This window comes from Mya arenaria, chromosome 3 (assembly GCF_026914265.1).
Source record: "Mya arenaria isolate MELC-2E11 chromosome 3, ASM2691426v1".
NCBI lineage: Eukaryota > Metazoa > Mollusca > Bivalvia > Myida > Myidae > Mya > Mya arenaria.
The window spans coordinates 39340819-39362487 of NC_069124.1; the positions used below are offsets into that span (position 1 = coordinate 39340819).

The 21669-nt window shown below is 34.6% G+C and overlaps 2 protein-coding genes across 3 annotated transcripts in view; one reads left to right on the plus strand and one right to left on the minus strand.

Moving 5' to 3' along the window:
- Positions 1-55: 55 nt before the first annotated feature.
- Positions 56-2434, plus strand: LOC128229423 (uncharacterized). The gene is made up of 3 exons (XM_052941339.1): positions 56-359; positions 650-736; positions 1799-2434. The coding sequence occupies exons 1-3, from the start codon at positions 210-212 to the stop codon at positions 2339-2341; spliced, it is 780 nt and encodes a 259-aa protein (XP_052797299.1). The 5' UTR covers positions 56-209; the 3' UTR covers positions 2342-2434.
- A 1248-nt stretch (positions 2435-3682) lies between these two features.
- Positions 3683-21669, minus strand: part of LOC128228051 (translation factor Guf1, mitochondrial-like) — a 60890-nt gene continuing 42903 nt past the window's right edge. For both annotated transcript variants that reach the window (XM_052939094.1, XM_052939093.1), the window contains exons 11-18: positions 21082-21191; positions 20623-20750; positions 20024-20094; positions 18947-19048; positions 11701-11834; positions 10265-10310; positions 7727-7939; positions 3683-3869 (exon numbers count right to left, since the gene is read on the minus strand). In XM_052939094.1, the coding sequence (XP_052795054.1) occupies positions 3744-3869; positions 7727-7939; positions 10265-10310; positions 11701-11834; positions 18947-19048; positions 20024-20094; positions 20623-20750; positions 21082-21191 (930 nt within the window). In that variant the 3' untranslated portion in view covers positions 3683-3743. The remainder of the gene's footprint in view (positions 3870-7726; positions 7940-10264; positions 10311-11700; positions 11835-18946; positions 19049-20023; positions 20095-20622; positions 20751-21081; positions 21192-21669) is intronic.

Genomic DNA, 21669 nt, shown 5'->3' on the forward strand with positions numbered 1-21669 from the left:
ACATATATACATGAACATTCACTTGTGAATTGTATTTAAATATCATATCAAAATACACGAAGCATTCTTTTTTCAAGCAAGTTGCTAACATAGAAAATTCATTTAAGCATACATTTCGGTGAGGTTTCTTATTAATTTAATGAAGTGTTTCATATAATAATTCCAAAATCCAATTCCGTATTAAATTAAGGTAAACGTATAAAATAACTATGGGTAACATGATGGGACGGAAAGCAGCTAAGGCTAAGCGGATAAGAACCAGCGGGCATGTGCACGAATATTTACTGGATCCTGTACGAAAACGCCCTCGAACGTCACAGAGCTCACGGGATGCCAGATACATAATGAGTCTTTGTCAAGTAATGTTTATTTAAACATATTGTTTATTTATACATATTGTTTATTTTTACATTTACATCTGTTAAATTTATATAATTTTAAACTGAAACATAATTGTTTCAAAAGTTGTTTAAGAACTTGTATGCTAAAACTTATTGTATTTTATGTAAACACACTATTTGAGAAACCTTAGTATCCTTCCGATATACACAAATATATCACGATATACATGTATCGTATTGATTACGTATGAGATACAACAATCTATTAGATAAACAGTATATTAACCAGAACATATCCGTCTTTACAGCAAGGCCGCAGCGCAACAATGCAGGATTTGAACAAGGCTGGTCAGGAGGAGGAGGAGCCGCCACCCTTTCCAGACGCTCCTTTACCGGTATATAGTTTTCACTGACCGTTCCAAGGCGATAACCCCAACATTTGCTAAGACATACATGTCGATACATATGTGGTATGCCATTATTGTTTGTAAGTGGTATGTCATTGCTGTTTGTAAGTGGTATGTCATTGCTGTTTGTAAGTGGTATGTCATTGTTGTTTGTAAGTGGTATGTCATTGGTGTTTGTAAGTGGTAAGTCATTGGTGCTTGTAAGTAGTTTATCTGGGTTGTTTGTAAGTGAAATGCCTGTATTGTTTGAAATAGGGTGTCTGTGTTGTTTGTAAGTGGTATGTCTGTGTTTTTGTAAGTGGTATGTCTGTGTTGTTTGTTAATGAGATGTCAGTGTTTTTGTAAATATTCTGTCTATGTTAGTTTTAAATAGTATGACTGTTTTGTCTGTCATTTAAGAGTCTGTGTTGTTTGTAAGTGGGATATATCTGTGTTGTTTCTGAGTGGGATATCTGTGTTGATGTAAATAGGATATCTGTCTTGTTTGTAAGTGGGATGTCCGTGTTGTTTGTAAGTGGGATATCTGTGATGTTTGTGAGTGGAATATCTGTGTTGATGTAAATGGGATATCTGTCTTGTTTGTAATTGGGATGTACATGTTGTTTGAAAGTGGAATATGTGTGCTGTTTGTAGGTGGGATATCTGTTGTTTGTCAGTGGGATATCTGTGTTGTTTTGTACGTTTGGTGTATCTTGCTTATTGTATGTTGGGCTTTGACATTGTGCCTTTAAACTGAGTCACCGTAAAATGTTTGGTTACTGGGCTTGCCTCTGTAGTTTTAAATGTTTTATTGATTTGAGGAGTACTAAATACATTCCAGTAATAGTTAATACTGCATGATGTACGAGTAACATAAAAATAAAATATTAATATATATTAATATTATATTTTATTTTTTATTTTGAATGAGTAATTATTGTAACTGTATGTAATTATAACTGTAATTATAACTATTTAGTTTAAATATTTTACTGAGTTCAGTTTTTGCTTATAATCAAATCGTTGAAGTATCTTGCTGTCTTAATGATATTTTCTTTATTATTTCGACAGAGATGGCAGAGCAGATGGGAGGTGGAAATGCGGCCTGACCCGCGAGATGTAACAACAATGTTAAAGAGCAAGACGACGTTGAAACCATGGAAAAGTATGCCCCTTCCCACTACAGAGGAAGCAGCGTCGACGAGGAAAACAACGCCTACGAATTCCAGAAACGTCAGTCGACGTGGTCGTCGCAGGAAGACAAGGAACGATCGAAGAGCGGGTATCGGGTCGGCACGTACATTTTTGACCGATGTAGAGGACTCGGAGAAATTTGAACGCATTAGTGTAACTTCGTGCTCCATAGATGGTTTCAAGATGCTGTACAAAAATGACGCTCGCATGGAGAGCATGTTTGATATGACCTCGAAGCTGTGGCACATAGAGCCGAAAAAGAGAAACATGAAATGGTTTCTTGCTGATACTCATCATATGAAGGAGCAAAACCCGAGCGAAGTCGTTCCTAGAAGTGTCAAACCGTACACTTCAATAATTAAAACTATTGGGCACCATCGACCGACCGCAATACAGCAAACAATCATTGAGGAAGAATAGCTTATTAAAACACTTGAGTGGCAGAGTGAGCGTAATGTGTGTCTTTGATAATTTGTCATGTAATTGAATATCAAAAGGTAACACCAGCATGAACATTGTTGTTTGATTTATCTGAGTCCCAGACCTCAATTGCATATTGACACACGTACGTCCTTCAAAGATGCAGAAATTCATTTAAAATCGTATACCTACCTACCTACCTACCTACCTACCTAAACCTACCTACCTACCTACCTACCTAAACCAACCTACCTACCTACCTAAACCTACCTACCTAAACCTACCTACCTACACCTACCTCTACCTACCTACCTACCTACCTACCTACCTACCTACCTACCTACCTACCTACCTCTACCTACCTACCTACCTCTACCTACCTACCTAAACCTACCTACCTACCTAAACCTACCTACCTACCTACCTACCTAAACCTACCTACCTACCTAAACCTACCTACCTAAACCAACCTACCTACCTAAACCTACCTACCTACCTAAACCTACCTACCTACCTAAACCTACCTACCTACCTACCTACCTACCTAAACCTACCTACCTACCTAAACCTACCTACCTACCTACCTAAACCTACCTAAACCTACCTACCTACCTACCTACCTACCTACCTACCTACCTACCTACCTACCTACCTACCTACCTACCTACCTACCTACCTAAACCTACCTACCTACCTAACTACCTACCTAAACCTACCTACCTACCTACCTACCTAAACCAACCTACCTACCTACCTAAACCTACCTACCTAAACCTACCTACCTCTACCTACCTCTACCTACCTACCTACTTACCTACCTACCTACCTACCTACCTCTACCTACCTACCTACCTCTACCTACCTACCTCTACCTACCTACCTACCTCTACCTCTACCTACCTACCTACCTACCTACCTACCTACCTCTACCTCTACCTCTACCTCTACCTACCTACCTACCTACCTACCTACCTACCTACCTACCTACCTACCTACCTACCTACCTACCTACTCTATTCTGTAAATAGGACGACCCGACTGTTACCGGAAACATTTTTTTTCCAATGACGTCACAATAATGTGGGAAAAGATCAACCACTGGAAATCACTTTTAAACGTAAAACTGAAACACTTTCGGCAACAAAACGTTTCAAATATAATAAATTAGCACTTTCTAAAATGCTGATTTATATTTTACGGGACCTGCTGACACAATACAAACAATAACAAGATCAATAGTTTTCATGTATATTGTTATGCGATGAATTGCGATCCGAAGATGTTGCGTTCATCGATTGATGAACGCAATTGCCGAAAGGCAGTTCATTTAAGGAATCGAAATTGAGGTGTAAATATTTTATTATAAATAACAATAATATTTCAATCACAGACAATTTAGGCCTCATTTCTTTAGGGCATTGATGAAAGCGTCTCTTGGGACCTCCACTTTCCCGATCATGCGCATTTTCTTCTTCCCTGCTGCTTGTTGCTTCAACAACTTGGTCTTTCTTGACACGTCTCCACCATACTTTGTAGGAATGAAAAATATTTTAAATAAAGCCATCACATATTTGAAAAGGGGGGGGGGGTGCAATTTGAAGGCATGTTATTAGGTATATAACAAAGAATCAATTTGTAAATCGTCATATACATGCACTCTTAAGATGATGTTACTTCTACTAAAATTCATGTAGAGATGACACATAATTAATGATATATTTCGTTCAGTAAGATAAAAAAAAAAAAGAGATGTCACAGAAAACATCACAAATGCCCCCAGATGGCCTTGTTGGACATATAGCCATTAGTGTTTTGATATTTCTGTACCGATAGCCTTTGGTATCTAGCATATTTTCATGATGTCATATTATACCTTCCAATGGATATTGTAATATTTATAAATCAAAAAAGGGTCACAGTTGTACTTAAGATCATTTAAAGATTATGAGTAAAAATCCCAACTTGAGCTAAAACTTTAAGCGAAATACAACATGCAGCATTTAATTGGGTGTCTTTTTTTTAATTGTATAAAAATATTCCCAAACAGAGATCTGTAATAACAAGAGCTGTCGTAAGACAGTGCGCTCGACTAAGCCGCTTTGACTTAAAAGTGAATACAATAATGATGCATTATGTGCCTGTCAAAAGCAATAAAACAATCAAATTAAAAAGTGAACAAGAATCGCGATGTGACAAAACCAGGTTTTTAATGATTGGGATTCAGTTTCAACTGCTTTCTTCTATTTTTTGTAACAGTGACCTTGATCCTAAGGGCCCCAAACACAATCCCATGGAAGTCGTCCATAAACTCTTCCTACATATCAAGTTTGGTCACAGTATGTCAACCATACTGAAACAGTAATTTATTTTTAGCAACAGTGACCTTGACCCTAGGGGGCCAAAAGGCAATCCATGAAAGCTCTGCATAAACTTGTCCTATATACCAAGTTTGGTCACACTATGTCAACCCTTACTTGAGTTATTCAGTACTAACCATATTTCTATTTTTAGCAACAGTGACCTTGACCTAGACCATAACTCTCGGGGCCAAAAACACAATTTTAGGAAAGGTCTCTATAAACTTTTACTATATACCAAGTTTGGTCACAATATGTAGACCCTTACTAAGTTATTCAATACCAACCCTTTTTCTATTAAAAGTAACCTTGACCTTGATCATAGGGGCCTCAAATGCATTCCCATAAAAGGTCTCCATAACTCTTCGTATATACCAAGTTTGGTCTCTTTATGTCAAACCTTCGATACATAAGGTGACTTTGACGCTGCCCTCCCACCAGCCTGCCCCAACAATGATGCAAGTCTCTCAATAACTTCTTTTCCCTTTATGAAAATGTGGTTAAGAATATAAAAATGTGCCTTTCAAAAGAAATTAAAAGAAAAATTAAAAAAAAAAATCATTCAAGGGCCAAAATTTGTATTTAGGGTTAAATGTTGTTGTCAATAATGCGAAGTATTAAGTGCATTGAATGAAGGGTATAGAAGTTTTTTTATTAAAATCTCAACTTGGCCAAAAACTTGAACCTGCCCTAAAACTTTAACCTAAGTCAATCAGGGGCCATAACCTGTATTAAGGATAATATGGAGTTATGTAACCTCATTGTGTGATGGTCCTGAACAATTGTGTGCAGTATTAAGTCAATTGAATGAAGGGTATAGAAGTTATCAATAAATATCCCAACCTGCACTAAAACTTTAACCTAAACTCCATAGTCAATCAGGGGCCATAATTTGTACAAAGATAATATGGAGTTATCTAACCTCATTATGTGATGGCCCTGAACAACTGTGTGAAGTATTAAGTCAACTGAATGAAGGGTATTGGACTTATAAGTGAAAATCCCTGCTTGCCCTAAAACTTTAACCTGCCCTAAAACTTTAACCTAAGTCAATCAGGGGCCATAATTTGTATAAAGGATAATATGGAGTTATGTAACCTTATTGTGTGATGGTCCTGAACAACTGTGTAAAGTATTAAGTCAATTGAACAAAGAGTATAGAAGTTATTAATAAATATCCCAACCTGCCCTAAACTTTAACCGAAGTTCCATAGTCAATCAGGGGCCATAATTTGTATAAAGGATAATATGTAGTAATCTTACCTCATTATGTGATGGCCCTGAACAACTGTGTGAAGTATTAAGTCAATTGAATGAAGGGTATTGGACTTATAAGTGAAAATCTCTATTTGCCCTAAAACTTTAACCGGACTCTGACGTCGACGCTGACGCTGGGGCGAGCAGTATAGCCCTCCTTATTCTTTGAAAAGTCCAGCTAAAAATACATAGTCTTATCAGTCAAATAATAAACATATGTTCAAACCATAATCAATATTTGGAAGTCTAGAAATTATGCAAATATGCTGTCAATATGATGAAACAATTTAAATCTTAATTAAATTGATTAATTATTAAAATGATTAATAATTATCAAATAAGAATGATATTTAATTGTATCAAACATTCATTTAAATATACAATTATCATAACAAAATCTAAAATTTACCCAATTTTAGTTACAAAATTTATTAAAAAACTTCCAGGAGTTTTCAACAAAACAATTATATTTCCAAAACTCATCTTATGATTGCATTCACCACTGGAGTATATATTATACATTTATCAGATATGCTATCTCCAAACACCATGAACAGTGGACATGTCAAATTTAAGGAACACCATATTGTTAACTCTTGAATGCATCGGTTCTTTAGCCATCACACCAGCATTCAGTGTTGAAAGATGAATGTTCAATAACGTGATATTGCTTAGTCCCTTTTGAAATGTTTAAAATATTGTAAATTTCTCAGTACAAGGAACAGACTGAACATTAAGTTTTCTGAAATCACATATTCCCAGCTTAAGGTCACCATAACCTTGACCTTTGATTCACTGACCTCAAAATCAATAGTGTTCACCTGCTGGTTATGGCCAACCTATCTACCAAGGTTGAGGTCCCAGAGCTTTTAGTAACAGTGACCCTGACCTTGACCCCACACCCCTCAAAAGCAACCACAATCAAGCTCTTCAAATAAGTTACCTACACAACTTTCATTACCATCTATAAATTCTAACTTAAATTATTGGGTGGAAGCCATTTTCTATTTTTGGTAACAGTGACCTTGACCCCCTCAAAAGCAATCCCATGCTAGCTCTTAACATAAGCTATCTACATACCAAATTACATTACTATCCGTCAATTATTATTTCAGTTATTTAGCGGAAAACATTATTAGTAACAGTGACCTTGACCCAACCTACTCAAAAGCATTCTAAAGCTAGCTCTTCACATAGCTACAAACTCACCAACTCTCATCACAATCAATCATCTCTTACTTAAGTTAATGGATGTAAACCATTTTTCTACTTTTAGTAACAGTGACCTTGACCTTGAGATCACCTCCTCAAAAGCAATCCAAAGCAAGCTCTTCATATAAGCTACCTACACACCAACTTTCATCACTATCCATCAATTCTTACTTAAGTTATTGGATGGAAACCAATTTTCTACTTTTAGTAACAGTGACTTTGACATTGAGAAGACCTCCTTAAAAGCAATCCACACAAGCTCTTCATATACGCTACCTACACACCAATTGTCATCACTAGCCATCAATTCTGATATAAGTTTTTAGTTAAGTTATGTCTATTTTCAGAAACAGTGACCTTGACCTCACTCTCATAAAAAATAATCTCTTCATATCAGCTACCTTCACCTAAGAGAAGCATAAATTTAAAAAAAAATCACTTCATGAGCAACTATTTGCCGTAACCTTGTAAGTTATTAATTTTTAATTGTACATGTTTAAAAAAAAATGGGAACATATATAAATACGCAAGTAATATATACTGGCCGAAATTAACGTACACATTTTGCAGTGACGTCCTTCCTGTAGGGCCTTATGTCCTCCCGGGAAAGTATTTTCTGGCCAACCTTCGCCTGTAACGTTATGAGGAATTGTTGACGTGAAATACTCTCTTTCAGACGGCCAATGACTCGTTCTGCCAATGCTCGAGCCCGACTTCGATGTACTAGCATTACCATCTCTTCCACTGGATTCCCATTGATAAGGAATTCTAACTAGAAATAAAATGCCAATCAGAAATTACTTATTTATTTTCTGTTATGACAGGAAATAAACTTCTTATTACGATGTGGCCTTTATTTTAAATGTTTAATAACGGAAAATGCAATCCGTCAAGATGACTAATAGTCTTGGTTCCAAGGCTGAAAAAAAAGGAAAATTAACTGCACTTCTCTGCTATACAAAATATCTTTATATCATAATTTGTAGGTAAAAGAGTGGCAACTTTGCAGCTCTTGTGAAAAGGAAATATCCAAGATGGTGTGCAAGATGGCCGCCATAAATTGCTATTTCAGTAAAAAAAACTATGTTTGAATATGGCTATTTTTATTGAGTGGATATCACTTCTCTCATAGTGTACTTAAAATTGAGATATTACATTAAGCACTAAAGGTCAAGGTCTTTTCAAGGTCAAAGTTTGAAAAATTCCCCAAAACTTTTTAGCTGTTTACTTTTCTTCTTTTAACATTTATTAATGTTTAGTATGTGTCAAAAGGTGGTGGCAGAATTGAAAATTGTATGTTCCTTTGAATATGCCACAGGTTCATTCAAATACAGCATCCAAGGGTGGTCGCAAGCCTGAAGTATCGTTTTTAAAATCCATCCAGTGTTTTGCCATCCTAAAGTGTTGATATTCTAATACCAAGGAACCAAAAGGTCTAATCTGTGTTTAGCAAACCATGAAGTGTTTCTGTATAAGCCCACCCAGTGCCCGAAAACCCATAAGGGCTCATTGTGTGCCCTTCCATGCACTAAGAAAATTCAACATAGCACTAAAGGTTCTCAACAACTCTCTGAATGATTGCAATAAAGCAACTCTTTTTATCTTTCTTACTATAGAGGGGTTCCTCATAAGCTCTAAAATCCATATAATGGTTACAGCAAACCCCATTTATTATGAAACAAACCCCAGACGGGCTCTACAAAAGCCAAGCCAGGGCTTATTCAACCGCAATTTGGCTGTAACCAACTCAATTCTTCCAGACAGTCAGCACACTCTGGCTCTTCTCAACCATTTTTCTTTTTTAGTCATAGCGACCTTGAACCTACAGGCCCCAAAACGCAATCTCATGAAAGTACTCCATAAACTCTTCATATATACCAAGTTAAGTCACAATACATGCATGTCAACTCTTATTAAAGTTATTCAGTACCAACTGTTTTTCTATTTTTAGTAATACTGACATTGACCTTGACCCTAGGGGCCCAAAACGAAATCTCATGAAAGGTCTCCATAAACTGATCCTATATACTAAGTTTGGTCACTATGTGTCAAACCTAACTAATATAATTTGATAAGTTTAATGCCACCCCACCCACCCCAAGGCAAACCTGTCCACCATAACAATGACATACATCATTCTAATACCGAGGTTTAATATTGTAAAAACCTGGTCAAAAACAACAGTATAACACTCTGGAAAAATCAAATTTCGGGTAAATTTTGTTATTTGCCAAAACATGCTTATTTTTAATCTTGACTGTTTATATGCCATTTTGAATATCTCCATGGTAACAGCATACAAGGTGCATTCTAAATAACTTACAGAATGCTAATATGTAGCACTTCATTTTGGTATATATATATATATATACTGTAAGCTGGAAACACATTATAATTTTGAAATAATAAAAGAAAGAAGCTAATCCGGTAGTGTATATTTCTCAAAATCAACCTTTTGACCTCAAAAATGAGCTTGACCATGAAAATATAAAATGTTTATGAACATGAATCTTAAGATTGTTCAATGTCAATCTTTATTTAAAGGGCTTTTTGGTTTACTAATTACTTTCAAAATATCATTACAGCACATTAATTTATAATTTCTCATATAACAAAATTTGGCGGCCATCTTGGACACCGCCTTGGATGTAGTAAATTTGACATTCTCCTAACACAACAATATTGAAAATAGTTTGGATAAAATTCTGGATATTTTTTTCTCAACAATGAGGACTTAGAAACCAGACTATAAGTGGAAAGGTATGTTAAATCACTCAGTTTAAATTTATTCAGTTCTGCTAGATTGTGATGGAAGCTATCAGCTGATATAATTCACAATTGAGTCCATTTCCTTGGAGGAAACAAATACTGGTGTCCATTTTGAGAAGCAAAGAAAATGTGTCCCATGATATCTTGGGTATCTACGTGTCCTATACAATAAGACAACTCTTGCTTGTTTAGCAAGTTACTCTGGATAAGTAAAACTACACCTATGTGCAGAATGCACTTAAGACTTCATTCTAGAACACTGTAAAACAGATTAATAAGTCTAAATCTTTTTTTCAAATAGTGTACTTTCATTTCACAGACAATTTACCTTGAGAAGATCTGAAGGTTGATACCCAATATCTTCATAATCGAAACTGTGAACAGAAAATAATATCATATTACATATACATGTGAGTATTAAAACAGCAAGGTTTGTAACAAGAGCATATTAAATGGATATCAACGCTTGTCCATTTTTCCTAGGTCGTTGAAAGCCATAACTTATTATTTTAGGTAGAGGCTAGGAGCAATCGCCTTGTTAACCATATACATTTCTATAATTGTATATATGTGTACCAAGTTCCACACTAAATCCTTTAATGCTTGTAGTGATGGCCACTATCTAGGTCCATGGGCTACACTTATGGCCACAACACGAGGCTATCACAATACCTAAACTTTTTTCATCACAAACAGACAAGCTAGAGATAAAACCTTGTTGAAATTATACACAAAGAAAATTCTAGCTGACAAAATGCTTTTGTATAAACAAACACGCACACCAGAGCTATCACATAAGCAATGAATATTCCCAGGCTTCACCCAGGCTTCATCCAGGACACAGCAATTGTATTTTTCAGACTGTTAGTTTTTACTAAATCAAGGACCAAAAATCCTATCCTGTTACAGTTGAACACCGTTAATCCGAAATCGTAGGGACCCAACAAATTACTTCTGAAAAGCGGTGTTTCGGATTAACAATTTTCTGCATATGACAGCGCTCGTGAATTAAAGATGACGTGAAACACCTGCAATGTCGGTTATACAATACCAATACGATACACTCGGTTTGAGTTATCTTTTGTATACAAAAATATTTGTTGATTTACTGTTTTAAAACAAAATGACAGCACATGTATGCATTCGCAAACATAGCACAGTTTATAAAAAGCATGTATAAATAGCACTGAAATTACATGTTGTTTTCTCAGTATCGTTCGGTCTATTTTTTAAAGAATGATGTGATGTTTCACTGAACTCTCATTTTCTGACATCGAGGTTTGTAACATACGCGTGCTCAATGTCATTCTTTAACAAGCCCTAATTGTGCTCCATTGTCACCTCGAGCCGATGCCCGAGTGCATTCGCAATATGGTGTGAAAAACTATGACATGATCTAGTTTGAAATAAGAATTGATAAATAGGTGTGAAATACCATATCAGGACTGTAATTTTTACTTCGGAATAGTGATTATTTCGGAATAGCAATTTCGGATTAAAGACCAAAAATTTGGTTAAGCAAAGAAGGAGTAAAATCCGGACCGAAAAATAATTTAGAAATGGCGATAATTTCGGATAAACGGTGTTCGGAATAGTGGTGTTCAACTGTATAATGATTTATCACACAAACTTTAAAGTTTTATGAGTCTAAGAGCAATTCTTATGGAGCTAAATGCAACATGATTGTTCATGGAAGCAACAGATGCAACTTCTATATAATTATCAGGTTGTAAAGTTTTTCAAAGATTTGCAATAAAAGATAACCTTGCATATCCAGAAGTTATACTCTTGAGCTCATCAAAGAAGTCGACTAGAATCTCGTTAAGCGGTAGGTTAGAGATGCTCATGATTCGTGTATCATCAATGTAGGACTGTTCTGGAACAGTGCCACGTCGACTCTGAAAGAAAGCAAACTTTAATTTATATAATTTAATAAAAGACAAGAACACCACAGGCAAATGCAAACGATAGTCAGTCGTTGTTGGTGTTGTTTCAGTCAAAAATGGGGCATCACTTGGTAATTATCTAAGACAGAGGTATTGGCCTAATGTTATTAATATTTTTAATGTTTTTTTAGTGATGGCTATGGTTTTTGCACAATGATGTGGATGAGGACATCAAGGTTATGGAAATAGTTCGTCTTTCTTTCATCTAAAACAGACAATCAAACAATATTTAAGATAGTCTTGAAAAAGATGTTATTCAGGTATTCGATTATCAATATCAATAATATATCTGTTCCAACAAGTGTTTAATTAATTTTCTTTAAACAGACATATGACCAAAATTTGATTACAATATGTCACCCTTTATAAATGGTTTACTAAACAACATTGCAATATGTCATTTTCATATTAATTTGAAATATATCAGGGGTTTTATTTTCAAACCAGACATATCATCCCATATTCTTCATAAAATTTTCATACATCTTAAGGCCTCCTCACACATAGGCGAATCCTTTAATCCAGTTTGGCGAATAAGGTAAATTTGTCAATTCTGGCGAATTTTGACCGAAACTTTTTCAAAATTTGTTACATAATTTGAAATATAACGAAAGGTAAACGTAGGGGAACTATCTGTTGTTATGTGGTTACGAACGATTATTGTTTTTCGCTAAAGTGCATTGGGTCGCACGAACAAACTTTGTTCTTTCCGTTAGCGATTACGAACGCAAACATGTGAACCAAAGCGCAACTTTGCGCATGCTTCTGAAGCCTCCAAAGCTTTCCGAAAGCGTCTTTTCCGCATCAACCAATTGTCACAGTTCGCTTTAATTTGTCATGAAATTTCAGATGCAGTTAGCTACCACACATTCGCTACATTTCGTACAATTTAGATTCTTCATGGGATCGTCCTCGATCACTTGATATGCAAATTAGCTGATGGCGATCTGATAACATGCAAACTCTAATGCCAGTTGACGAACGCTATGTGAAGACATTCCAAATAACGTATTGAAACAAATTTTAACGAATGATGGACAAAACATTTCATCACCATAAATTTTACAACATGCTCAAAATTTTCCGACGAACAAGACTTATCGCAATAGACGCAAAATCTCACAAACCCATCCATACAAACACCATCAACAATGTACAGCGTATATACATATATTAATGGGAACAAATTTAACTCAAGTCCCATTCGCCAGTACACGCAAGTTGACGTCGGGGTTATTTGCCTATGTGTGATGAGGCTTTTACCAGTAATTCTAAAAAGTAGTCTTGTACATAAAATTTTGTTTTTATCTATGGCAGATTTCACAAAAAAGGCAATTATATGGCCCATTTAATTTCATTTATTGTTATTGCATGTCAACGTCATTTATACAGCAATTGCCTAATAAGGTAAAATAAATATTAATTAATATAATATAAATTAATTGTTAAATAAGGTAAAAATATGCCGATATTTAGGACAAAAAAGACAGAAAATCTTCCCGGTACCAATATACCACTTTTTTGAGGATGCTTTTCAGTAACATCTGGTGAGTATTTTATTCTTGACTGTTGAATAATGTTTGCAAGAAATGCTAATTAAAACAATAATATATCTAAAATGATTGTATTTCGTTCGTAATATACTTAAATTTTCGGTAATTGCGCATGGTGAATACGTTACGGTAATCTGCCCTCCAATTGTTGTGTAACATTAGCAGACATGATCCACTGCTAACTGTTTTAAGCCTAAACACACCTTTATTAAATCACTGAAAACAAAGACTACGTGTCGGATAAAAACAGTATTGCATGTAACAAGAAATTGGTCATTCCCGATCATAAAGTTTTTTAGGTCTAAAAAAGTGTTATTGTTACGCAAAATCGATTCTGTCCCATTTTAGCATGACCATAGCACCTTTTCTATTCGTGAATAATTTAAACCAACTGAGGGTTAGGTAACACACCACCATTGTTAGTCCCTATATAATTCAATGTAAAATTATAATTTTTAGACAACATTTAAAGGCATTTCGAGCGAATGCAGGCCATGATAACCACATATATTCTTAAAGTACAAGCTTTAAATTACCTTTTGAGCCAATAAAAAAGGGGGGTCAAGTTATTCCTAAGAAAACTCACTCCACTTGAAAAACAAACTCTAAAAATTGCACCATCCGCCATGACAGTTCTTCCAAAATGACCTTTCAACTATAGGGCAGCGGTTTATGCTTTAATCTCTACTCTAAATGATAAATCAAGCAAGAATATATACTTAATGTATAAAAGTTTCAGGAATAATGAGATTTTTTATTTACAGTGTATTGAGCATGTGAAAACATGTCTATCAATCATAAGAACATTTTTTTTTATTGAGAATTTTCCACACAACGGAAGTACATAATTTTATGACGTAATGGTGACGTCATTCCTTAACATCCGGGTAGCGATTACTTTCATATTGGACTGGTTCACAGTTGACATTGAAATGATAAAAATAGTGGTGAATACTGTTGATCAAAACTTAATCAAAGTTTGGCTCATTCTGTCCTTCGATGTAACGTTAACATTATGTCACGCTAGCATTAAGACAAGCGCGTAATAAAGCGAGAAAATCGTTGAAATTTGATGACTTTCCCAGAGTCAATTATTCGAACATAACAATGTCATCTGTAAACTATTGTTTGTAAGTATTCATTCATAAGGTACATAGTTTATATTGAATTCATATCGCTTTTGTGTTTGGTATCGTTATTTATTGGACAGAATTAAGAATGCAAACGTAATAAAATGGACAGAAATATAGATGATAACGTGACAAATGGACATAACTGCAAATGTTACATTGGACAGAACCCTTCTTTTTTTTATAAAACACATATTTATGTTTTGTTTTTTGTGATCCATTGTATGCTTTTGCTACAAGCTTAACTGTTTAATACTTAATCTGAATTTGATTAAGTAAACTGAATGCTTATGTTATAATTGGGACAGAAATATGTTTGCTAATGTGACAAAAGGACTTTTCCCCTAATGTTACATAGGACAGAAGCAGAGTTTGACATCAACAAGAGAGAATGCTTGAGATGAAAGTCAATATTTGTATGCTCATTTTGTGATTCATTGTGTTTCTTATAAGACAAATCTTATTTTTGACACAAACTTGTGTTATATATTTTATCTTTACCTTATTTTAGTCACCTGAATGCTTGTGTTACATTTTGGACAGAACAATGTGTGCTATTGCATGACAAAAGGACGTCTCCCCTGGTGTTACTTTGGGATTCCTGATTGACCCCCCCCCCCCCCACCTCCTAGAGCATATACAAGTTGAAGGGAACATTGTTTCTGTGCTTCAAAAACTGTTCAATCTAGTGACTGACTGTTTTTTATTCAATTTTAAACTGTCCCAGATTAAATTAACTGAATGCCAGTGTTATATATATATATATATATATATATATATATATATATATATATATACAATAAAAAATACAATAAATTAGTTAAAGGCCTAGTTTAGGTCCATTTTCATAATAAAACATTGAAAACTGCACAGCAGGTCTTATCAGATTTGAGATCTGATAAGACCTTTTCTATTTTCCCTGAACCCCACCTCTGGAGATCTGATAAGACCTTTTCTATTTTCCCTGAACCCCACCCCTGGACCTAGGGTGTGTGGTTACAATTGACTGGTGCATTATGACCAGTGGTATTGTGGCGCAAGTTGACGAACTAAATGTTGTTCCATGTGGAAGGAGTCTGATGAATAGATTTACAAATAATAAATTGACGTTGTATTCTTGTAGTATTTCAAACAAAACTGTTTTTTGAATGTAGCGAAACAATAAGAAGTGTTAGTAAAAGTAGTATATAAAATGATCTGTTGCTAAAAATTTAAAATGTTTGAATTTATGGCATTTACGTTTGAGTGTTTTGTTTTAGTTTGTAAGATTGTGAAGACAGCTCTGTGAATTTAATCTATCAAATCTGCTCCTTTGGTAGAAAACATTATGTATTGTGTTAGTTTTGTGAGGCACTGAGAAAGTACCCCTGGTGGGGCTCAAACCAAACCCACGACTTCTTGTGTTAGAGGCAGACATATATAACTTAGAACACTCTCATATCTCAACAGAAAGTATGTAATAATTTAATTTCTTTTTTCAGAACCATACCCTTGAAGACAAGAAGATGATGTGTAAATCGTTTGAATTGTTTGACTGTTGCAATTTACTTACATTAAACATTATTTTATAAGAATTGTCTTTGGCTGTGTCGGGTTGGATTCTATGCAAGGTTACTGCAGGTGGAGTGATTCTTGTTACAGGTTTTAAAGTTCTGGATGTTTGTTTGCCATTTTTATGATAAGATCTTTTGATCAGTGTCCATGTCACTGTGTAGGCATATACAGTTCGGGGTAAAGATTTCTGATCAATCTCTTATGACACTGTGAATTTGTACACAACCTCTGTAAATGGATCTTAATCTAATGCACCAGTCAATTGTAACCACGCCCCCCCCCCCCCCCCCCCCCCAGGTCTGGTGAATTTCGGAGCGGGGACATTGACTTTCGGTCCAGCCAACCCGGGTAAAATCTCCGCTCTGCGGGGACGAACTGATGGTAAAACCCCGGCCAAATGCCCCCGCACCCCAGAGACTCTATATAAGTCCATATCTCCGCTAAATTTGGCACTAAGACAAAACCTCCGCACTCATATGGCCCTGCGGGGCCACCTGGAAAGTAAAAACACAGCCCTTTTCCCTGGCTATCCCCAGTATACCCCTGGACCTGGGGGTCGTGGTTACAATTGATTTGTGCATAATTTCCTAATTGTCTTATCAGATCTCTGATCCGAGTATCCTGCTGCGCAGTATGGGATATTTTAAGATAGAAATGGACCCTAAATGGCCCTGAGCCGATAAACCTACCGGTAAACACAGGAAATTGGCCCCTACTGTCAAACCAGTGTGATGAGAAGGAGATGCACAGCAGGGGATTATCATGCCAAATATTCCTTAAACTAGGCCTTAAAAGGGGGAGGGTCACTTTTAAAAGGCTTAAACTAGGTCTTTAAGACACACAACACAGTGTTTCAAGGATTCGTCATTCAGACTGACACCATATAAACTTAGGTCAACAGTGTATATATAAATCAACATGAACAAAACTAGTAGGAACTATATGAGAAGCAATATAATTATATTGAAACAAAAGGTTATTAAAATCTCAAATGAGTAAAACATTAAAACAAAATTTAAACTAAATGAAGAGTCAAAGAAACTATTTTCAACTGTAGAAGCTCATAAAATGTGTACGTCTGTCACACTGCATCTTCGTCAAATCTTGTATGATTATTATGATTTTTATGTGATTATCAATTGACTGTGTTTATCAATCATTTATCAATCATTTATATAGTTTGTTTTATACTGTATCAAGCTCAAAGAGTCTGTGGTAGGTCTGTAGTTTATTCTGTTGTGAAACATTCTGCTAATGTGACATAGTGCTAATGTTACTCATTCTGTCTTGTGGTAACACTAGCACATACTTGCAATTAGCATTTTATAATATATATGTTTAATATCAAAGGTAGTGACAATTGCACCGTACTAGAGACATTTATATCACCACAACAAAACGTTTATGTTTATAGCTTATATCACCACAACAAAACGTTTATGTTTATAGCTTATATCACCACAACAAAACGTTTATGTTTATAGCTTATATCACCACAACAAAACGTTTATGTTTATAGCTTATATCACCACAACAAAACGTTTATGTTTATAGCTTATATCACAACAACAAAACGTTTATGTTTATAGCTTATATCACCACAACAAAACGTTTATGTTTATAGCTTATCTAATCTGATATAAAAAGCAAACCTATGTTTGCAGAAAATATTTTCTGTCTTGTTGTCCAATTTGGGTTTGTTTCAATAAATTTATTTGAGAAAAACAAAACAATCTTTATTTTTTGTCTGTACAATCTGTTTTATAGATAAATGAACCATTTAGTGCAAGGATCAAAATATTAAAAAAAAACAAGTTTTTACCGGCAATATTGTAACACTAGCACAAATGGTATGGTGATACAAAATTCTTTTTTTTATAAAAATGCATGAATAAATCATTGCAAATGTTCTAAAATATGATAGATAAGAAATTGCTGTAAAAGATCATGTTGAAATGACAAATCTGCAATAAATTTTAAAAATCAATATTCGCCGGGAACTTTATGGTCACCCTTTTGTGAAATCTGCCCTATACAAAAGATTCATGTAGAATAGAATGATAAACTAGGACACTGCACACTTGTTGTTTTCAGTTAGAAAAGGGCATTGCATTACAATGATTTTGGAGATGGGCATTGTCATATTTGTGTGTATGTCTCTCCCAACATGTGTTACAAGAATTTTGCTGGAAGCTATGGATGCTTCCCATTCACCCATTTCCTATGAATAGGCAGAAATTGTAATACAATGTGCTGGTAAAGGTGAATGGTTGTAGCATTATTATACACAAGTTGGAAAAATTCATAACATGGAAAGCAGGTTTCAGAATTAATATTTAAAGTAAATATTAAGCAATGCAATTAAAAAGCAGCAATTGAAATTCACAAATATCAGTAGAAGAGGAATGTTGCATGATAGCCTAATGTGGATCTTTTTTTAACATTGAACATTTAATAATGCCATTACCATCTATCTAAATACCAAATTTCATTTCAATCCCTGAAGATAATTCTGAAGATATGGCCTGAACAAGCACCAGTTATGGAAAAATATATTAGGTAATGGGGAGATGACTAAATAAATATGCTGGATACGATTATTATTCTTCTGTACTTTACTTCCTGTCACTCCCATTTATTTCTGTACCAAGTTTCATCTAAACCCCTCGAGTACCTAGACAAGCACCCATATATGCAGGGTAGGATTATGATTCTTGGGTATTACACTTCCTCTTATTTCCATCTATCTACATTCAAAATTTCATTTCAAAGATAACTAAAAACATATGCAGGGCAGGATAAAAGCATTGCCTATAGTTAAACCCACCAAACACAAGTTAAGAATTTGGGTGTGGTACTCTTCTGGTGCAAGAATGGTTCCCTTGACCATAGGTTCTCGATATTCCAAAATCACATTAACGTCCGGAAGCTGCAACAGAATGGAGTCCTTGTTTATTTTAACTACAATGACCTATTATAATACTTTTACAACAAAATAAAGTGTTTATATGCAGATTGATATAAAGTCTTTGTATTTAATTCAATTATCATTACATTGGTATTTATTTTACTCTCTACAAGTCATTTTACTGTCAAAAATGTGTGCCATCTTCTACAGTTCATGTGTTTTGTGTGTTTATCATGTATTCTAGGTATCAAGGGTACAAACAGCCAGACTGGCAAAAAAAATCAAGGAGTTTTCAAGAAGAATTCAAGGACACTTATTCGATTTTCAAGGATAATCTTCATAACAAATATTGACACATATTTTCAAAGACTATCATTAATATCAAACTATGAAAATAACACATATTTGTGACATAGTAACCTGTAGTTTTCTTTAAAGTTTTTTCCTTCTTTACGTAGGATTTCAGTGCAGACTTGCACATTGAACTGATATCAATAACTTTCATGTGTGTGCTTTGTGTTCATTTTTGTGCTTAACCAGCCAAGGAAAAGCTAGTCACTTTTGATGAAAACGCAAGACATTTACAGCATAATGAAACCGGAAATGGAAACTGATGCTCATGTTAATTGTACCGCTGGTCCCAATTTCTCAAAACTTTTTAATGTTATCAGGTGTAAGTAGCTTATTTCAATAAGCCAAAATACATACTTCAATTTGATTCTGATAAATGAAAAATGGTTTATTGTAAATATCATAAAGTTTATTACTTTTTAAAGTCTAAAAAATCTTATAGAAGTAAATATAACCAACAGATATTGAATAGCAAAGAGTTACTAGCGTTTTTAATAACAGACACACCATTTGGAGAAGAACATGGAAATATAAGGATTTAAATAAAAATCTAAGCAGTTTGAAAGAGTTTTTTGCAAATTTAAGGACTTTTCATCTTGCAGCCTAAAATTCAAGTACTTTTCAAATCAAATTACTAACTAGTACCTTTGATGGATTCAAGACTGTTACAATTTCTCCTCCATACTGTTTTATTGCCTTTGTACCCTTAACTGTAACTGAAATAAATATCGTCTTTACAATTATCTACAGTTAATGTATAACAGCGGAAAAAAGGAAATGTGCATGATAATAAATCTATCTTTAATGGTCTGAAAACATCTGATGATTTTATGTAGTTTACTCAGTCCATTTAGCATACCAATGCAACTTTTATACAGTAGGTCATTCTTACTCAGCAACTGCCAGTTTTAAGAATAACCTTCTAATCAAAATTCGTTATTTCTTAAAAGAAACAATTTGGCATGCAGTTACATTAAATATATTTTTGATGAACCCATCCAAATAAAAGAGACTCAAGAATCCTAGAACCTATCCTCTGAAAGATATGATAGAAGCTTTTATATGGCTTACTGATCTCATCTTTTTTTACCACATATAGGCACTTAGTTGCTGTGACTATAGTGGAGAGGAAGAACACCTGGTGAAGGCCTGTTGTAAACACATCCATGAAATCCCAGCACCCAGCCTTTCACAGAATTTGATGATACTACATGGTAATAATTTATGCTTACCAGCCTACTTACCCTGGTAGGGAACGTTAGGTGCAGTGACTATTGTGGAGAGTTGAAACTCTTGATCAAGCCGAGTAATGAACACATCCATGTGAAGTAGACCTAGAAATCCCAGCACCCAGCCCTGACCCAACACTGCACTGGAATTGAAAACCAGAACACTGCAAGCGGATGCCAACATTTGTAATGTTGTTTTCAGTAAATAAGGGGGAATAACTGGGACAGAGTTAGGGGCCTTGTATCAAAAGCGCAAGATGGAACAACATCAAGTGAAACTTAAAAGAACAAATAACATTCTGAATTTGAAGATGAATCCAGAAAATGCTGTATTGAAAGTTGTATTCTTGCATAACTTCTGGAAATTGGTTTATATTTAAACAGGAAACAAATTAAGTTTAGATTTGTGTTTGACATGATGAGCATGGGATAAAACTGTCATCATTTGGACATGATACAGACTGAGTACAGTACCTGGTATTTATATGGACTTCAACACTGCTGTCGTTAAGAGTAAGCTTATCCATGGCAACTTTGAGCAAGGCTAACTGTGACTGGTCTATAGGATACACACCTGCATACACCTTAGGGAAAGATACATTATTGAAGGTTTTTTTCTAGAGTAAAAGTTCACTTTCTTGTATTTATTTAAAGCAAAACAATCTTTGAATTGCATCAAAAGTTGCACACTTAGGCACCATATGATCAAGAAACAAAGTGTATGATTGCTTTTTGAAAAAAAAAAATTCTAAGTAGTAATAAATAATATTCTATTTCAGATAAAATCATTGATTATCAGTTTAAAAAAGTTTATTTGACAAAACGTTAAATGTTCTATTTAAATTATGTTGTTGTCTTAATCATTAACAAACGCTCTTGATATTATGATATTTTGCAAGTACATTTGTTGATAAGAACTTAACTAAGTAAGCCATATTTCCATCTGTTCTGAAATGAGTAAGTATTGACATTCATTTCATCAATGACTACTGCCATTTATTTACAAACTCTAAAAAGAATAATAACAGTAAAACACACACAATTCTTTTGTATTTACCAGTG